The sequence below is a fragment of the Melitaea cinxia genome, chromosome 5 (genome assembly GCF_905220565.1).
Source record: "Melitaea cinxia chromosome 5, ilMelCinx1.1, whole genome shotgun sequence".
Taxonomy (NCBI): Eukaryota; Metazoa; Arthropoda; class Insecta; order Lepidoptera; family Nymphalidae; genus Melitaea; species Melitaea cinxia.
The window spans coordinates 18,879,603-18,885,726 of NC_059398.1; the positions used below are offsets into that span (position 1 = coordinate 18,879,603).

At 39.5% G+C, this 6,124-nt stretch overlaps 1 protein-coding gene across 1 annotated transcript; it reads right to left on the reverse strand.

Annotated features, from left to right (window-relative positions):
* Positions 1 to 1,293: 1,293 nt before the first annotated feature.
* LOC123654121 (protein-tyrosine sulfotransferase) lies at positions 1,294 to 2,737 on the reverse strand. Its single transcript, XM_045590077.1, has 3 exons — positions 2,219 to 2,737; positions 1,880 to 2,133; positions 1,294 to 1,790 (listed from the first exon to the last, which is right to left on the reverse strand). Exons 1-3 carry the CDS (start codon positions 2,735 to 2,737, stop codon positions 1,481 to 1,483), a joined length of 1,083 nt encoding a protein of 360 aa, XP_045446033.1. The 3' UTR covers positions 1,294 to 1,480.
* Positions 2,738 to 6,124: the final 3,387 nt, after the last annotated feature.

A 6,124-nucleotide genomic window follows, 5' to 3' on the forward strand; every position in this document is an offset into this window, starting at 1 on the left:
CATGAGTTCACGCCATTTTCGGCGCGAACTTGTGGAGGCCTATGTCCAGTAGTGGACTGCGATTGGCTGAAATGGTATGATGATGAGTGATGAATTGATCAGTGGACGGAAAAAAACTCACAGATTCTGATTCAATGATTCAGCCTGTAACATACCACTGCTGCTATGCTGCTATGCTATCGGCCTCTTTCTCCATGTAGGAGAAGGATTAGAACTTAATCCACCACGCTACTCCACTGCGGATTGTCGGATATGTTCCCTACTATGAGTAACGATCGCTATCGGGAGATGTACAAGGACCGACATATGAAAGAAATAATTGTACAAATAATAATAATGTAAAATAAGTGTTTCAGGCTACTACTCACACCGCTACACCAGAGCGGTGGTTGTCTCACACAATCTAACCAAAAATTACATACATATATTATCAAGTGCAAATTTAGTCTTTAAAATTCATCACACAGTTGGTGGGAAAGCATTTCGAATAAACGTCTCAAGTGAAAGTTCAGATTATGTATTGTAATGATCATTAATGATGGGATGTTGCTACTTCTCACAGATTCATACTTGAATCAAGTTAAGTTTTTAAAATCGAGATAAAAGCGATGACGATGATGGACAGATTAATGTCACCAACACAGTAGTATCAGAGCTGGCCACGGCCCAAAGGTCACGGTCAACAATGACTTACTTAGCAAGTTCTTGCATTCAATATCTGTGCAAATGATATTACAGTATCATTTTGTTTTTGTATATGCTAATAATCTTCGTAGTTTCAATAAACTGCTCTAACGAATGACATTAGTATGAACACACTGACCTCATCAGTGATTAAATTAACTATTAATATCCAAATAGCTTACAGCTAGTAGGAGCGAAATTGTATAAATTAACATTTCAGAATAAAAAGTAACACCTTTAGGCGAAATTCTATTCTATTTCATTATGCTGCATGTCTCATTACTCAAAGAGTGAGTGGAGCAATTTGTCAAACAAAAGTTTTAGTTTTCTAATACTTTGTAGACAGTTCATAAGGAACAAAAAATTAAGGATATTGCGAATAAAATTAAAAAAATTAAAAAGGCACTGCTGGGCCGATATCGGCCTCTTTTCCCATGAGAAGGATCAGAGCTTAATCTACCACGCTGCTCCAATGCGGGTTGGCGGATTACATTGACTTGTCACGAAAAATTATGTATAAAAGAAAATTTAAATACAATTAACTTACAAAAAAAAAGTAGGGCAATACAATGTTTGCTGAGTCAGCCAGTTTAAAATAAACTCAATACGTCATTTTAAAACATATTTGTTTTATGTTTATTTTTGTTGAAATCATGTCATCAAATTAATAGATAGATGCAGTACAACCGATCCACCATCAATACCTAAAAACGGTATCTCATTTCACTCACACTTAACAAACAATAAAAGAGTGTATCCAGAGAAAAATATTTTTCTATTAGGGCGGACGAGGCACTCAGAGAGGCGGTGCGTCGTTCAATTCCGCGACAATCGACTCGGGCGACCGGTCGGGATGCGGGTCGGGCGACTTGTCGGGCGACTTGTCGAGCGACTTGTCGAGCGACTTGTCGGGCGGCTGGCGGGGCGCGAGGTCGGGCGCGGCGGCGTAGCGCGGCGGGTTGGCCCACGGGTCGTAGCCCAGCACCGACAGCATGGGCGCCAGCTCCGCCATGTCGGCGCGCACGTCGGCCGGCACCTGCCCCACCCACTTGTCCAGCGCGTCCAGGTTCACCGGCCGCACCACCTGGTCCGACGAGCGCTCCACGCTGCGGGGCACGGGCTCGCGTTAGCTACGGATGTGGCCTGTCACATGAATACATACTGTTAGTGACGACAAGAAAACATTATACTATACTTTGACAATGCGACTCCATTGGGTTGGTTGATGTATCGCTCGTGGTGCAGGACGGCTTCGTCCCACGGCAGGTCCAGGAAATCGAGTACGCGGCGCATGGTGGTCTCCGGCGCCAGCACCAGCGACTCGTAGCGCACCAGCAGACAACGCGAGGGGCCCAGCGACTTGCACTGCTGGTACATCAGCTCCACGGCGTGATTCCACTTCGTGAGACATTGTCGGTAGCTCGTCAAGTCGAACCCCGTGATTGTCACCTGCAGATAAAGAATCATCTACGTGAGTACCGAGTCAGGAGTAAACCGATATCTCAGAGTCACGTTCAAAAAAGTTCACTTCTACCTTTCGCGTAATAATAGAATGGACCGTGGCTCGGCCATCCCGGACCATGAACAGAAACTTAGCATTAGGGAAAAGTTCGAGCACGTAGGTGCCCATCTTGAGGACTAGCGGATCTTTGTTGCACAGGCGCGGCGCCGGCTCGCCGTGGCGCACGATCACCTCGAGGCAGAAGGCGGCGATGGCGTTGTCCAGCACCGCCTTGGACACGCCCGCCTGCTCGAGCCGCACGCTCTCCTTCTGCGAGCGCATCCAGTGCTGGCGCATCTGCAGGATGCGCGGCACCACGCGCGTCTCCTGGCCGCAGCGCACGTCGCGGTGCGCGTCGAGCATGGCCCGCATGAGCGTGGTGCCCGAGCGCGGCACGCCGCCGATGAAGATGAGCGGCAGCTCGCGGCCCTCCACGGGCGCGCCGCCGGGCCGCGCCGGGCCGGCGCCCCGCCCCGCGCCGCGCCACGCCCACAGCACCAGCGCCGCCGCGGCCAGCGCCGCCACCAGCCGCGCGCGCCCCCCGCGCCCCATGCACACCGACCCCAGCACTTTTGTACTGAAACATATAATTGTGTTATATTGAAACTAAACATACACTTACCACTTTATTTTAATAATATAATAATATACACAAATAGAAAAAGTACTGTCATCGTTATTGCTTCATCGAGAGAAGGCTCAGACACACGAAATGTTTTTCACAAGAAAACATTATATTAATAAAAATATAAAAAAGTATTGTACCTAAACAAATGTGTTTTAGTACGCTAAGCTAAGAATCTAATTTAATTTGAAAAATTCTTCTAAGGAACGAAACACCTCAGTAATAAAAGATCACCCTCGGACGAAAAAAGCAGGGAAGAACCACAAAATAATAAGTCAACTAAGGTCTACTTCAAACTGATATTGTATAAAGTTTAATGTCAATAAAAAATATATTGGTTTAAAAACAACTACATTGTCCTTATCAACAAAAATGTTGTGATAGGAATAATAAAAGGTACATTTTTAATTATATATCGATGTAAAATTATAATTAAAAGTTTAAATTACCTGAGGCTTGAACGAGAGCTTTCCCAAGAGTACTGTTTTCAAAACTTATTACTCTTTTACTGAATACATATCTATTGAGAAAGAATATCTTTAAATGATGACTTTAATTAGGTTAGCTTATTTAATTTGAAATAACTTTCAGTTTTACAACTATTGATAGCGTACAAGTATGGGACATGTACATTTCAAGTATGTCATATTTACATTTGACTTATCAAGCAAGGCTCGGTGCCAACTCAAATGCTAATCACATGTTATTTATTTAATAATTCAGAATAAATTAGCAAACATAAATAACAATAACACTGTTACACTTACTGGAACACACAGACGGTTTACATTAATATTCAGTCAGTGTTGTATTAGAATCAGTAACTACTCTTGAAAAAAAAACATTAACTCTGGCACAATTTATTTCAAACATCAATCTTTATTTCTTATCGCATACTACGTTCAACAATAAAAAGTTATGAAAGTACAGTTTAGCAAACATAAACTACGATTGACTGTAATATGCTTATGTGGTTGTAGTAATAAAAGCCGGTCATAGAGTATATTCAAACTAATGTAAGATTAATTTGGAAAATTCTTAACACTATATAAAATACGATGATTCTGTATTATTAAGAACTAGACATAATCAATAAATAGATAGAATTTCCTTACCTACATTAAAATGTGCTGTAATTTTTAAGTACAATTTGTTTTTCTTGCCAACACATCTCTTTACCGAAAAAATTAGAACATATATGTGAACTTTTTAATAAAACTACCAAATCTACTGAATATTGTATAATATTAAATAAATCCTGTTACTAATTTTCGTGGTAGCTGTGAAAGTTCTATTATAAGCGTATAATTGCAATCTTTATAAAGTTAATTCAACATTAACGTCTATAAAACCTAATTTTAGCTTTAATTATTCCAATCTCAATCAAACGTCAATAATCTGTTGTCATTTCTTTTAATGTCAAAATATGAATTTTACCCACGGTCTTATACACAGGTCGGGCAACTACAGTGGTGGGGGTACGTTGGCTTACTGTTTAATGGTTTACAACTTTACAGCTTAGACTGTTTAGTTTACCTTCACAGCCGCCAGGGGCATGACCACGAAGTATAGATAAAAGAAGTCCGAACGTAAGATTGAACGAATGATTTCAATTTCGGGGACAGAATTTTTGCCGGTAGAGCGGGTATTTTTCAAGAAGCACTTGTTGGCTTTGAAAACACGGGCCGAAAACGGACAGCCGCGTCTTTGGTTCCTGCGGTCACCAACCCGCCTGCCCAGAATGATGACTATGGGCAAAACATACACGTTCACGCCATTTTTGGTGCGAACTTGTGGAGGCCTACGTCCAACAGTGGCCTGGCTTATGTGAGTGACTTGTTTAAATCTTTACGTGGGAAGTTTTGCTGCTATTCACAGCTCTGGAAAAAAATATTTGAGGAGAAAATGCCTCCGCATTATTAAAAAATTAATAAAAAAATTTTTTTGTTAATTCATTCTTATGCTCATCACAGCCAACAGTAATAGCATCGGTACGTCCTAAATTCTAGCGCAGCCAGTGACATAAAAAAGAACTAAGATCTAAGTTTATTATTGAGTACATGAATACTATAGAAAAGCCTATACTCCTCGGACTCCTTGTACATATACTTCGTGGGCATGACAATCACTGGGTGTGCTAGGCAACGAAGACGAAATAGCATTATGTCTCTTTTAAAACATAAATGCTTCACACGTCACGCATTTATGTTTTATAATTGTGTTTACCAGCAAACGAAAAAAAAAAACGAATTCAGTTGCATTGACATTACTTGTATTACTTATGTACAACGTAGGTAGACGAAAAAATAGTCAAGTAAATACGTTTTCTCAAAAATTACTCCAAAAGTTGTAATCAGATCTCGATGACTTTTAAATGTGACCACATGATAAACATCGGCTTTCGATTAAATTAAAAATCATCAAAATTGGTACACCCAGTAAAAAGTTATGAGGATTTTCGAGGGTTTCCCTCGATTTCTCTGGAATCCCATCACCTATTTATGCTTTCCTACAAAATGGGTATCAAATGAAAGGACTTGCTCAGAATACCATACTCAGAAATCTGTAAAGCGATAACTAAAAATTAAAAATAAATTTAAAAAATTAAACTAACTTTATTATTTTTCTTTTTATCGCATTTAAATAGAAGAAAGATTTTTAAGATTTCCTTTTATCTTTCAATTTGTTTAAAAAAATAAAATAATGTCTCTTAAACAGAACTCTCAGTAATGTCTGGCGTGAACTTGGGGAGGCTTATGTCCAACAGTGGACTGTAATAGACTGAACTGAACTGAACTGAAACAGAACTTCATTTGTTACTATAACTAAGAAATACAAATGAGTATTATAATTTTTAACTGAAGTAGGGCAAGGCTGGAAATTTGCTGCTCAAAATATGAAGCAGCCCAACTGGGGAAGTATATACCTTAAAAAATTGTGTGGTCCTGTTGGGGAGTAAGGTAACCAGAGCTCCAGGAGAGGATTGCGGATAGGGTTGGCAACGCAACATATAACATATAATATATGTAAACAAAGTGCGTGACACTTCATTTAAGTAGTTATTAATATAATTTGTAGTTGTTCTTTGATGGACATTTGATCTGCGAATTGGTTGCTATGGAGCTGTTTTTTTCATATTAAACGATTGTAAGAATTATATTGTAATTGTAAATATTTAAATAATAGTTATTATTAAGAACTGGTGAAGCAATAGCTTTAAATGTTGTTTTATAATGTTTTATTTTATATCTTGTATATTTTGAACAGTAAAACAATAATTGTGTTGTCAAACGGATTAAATGAAAGGTTAAACC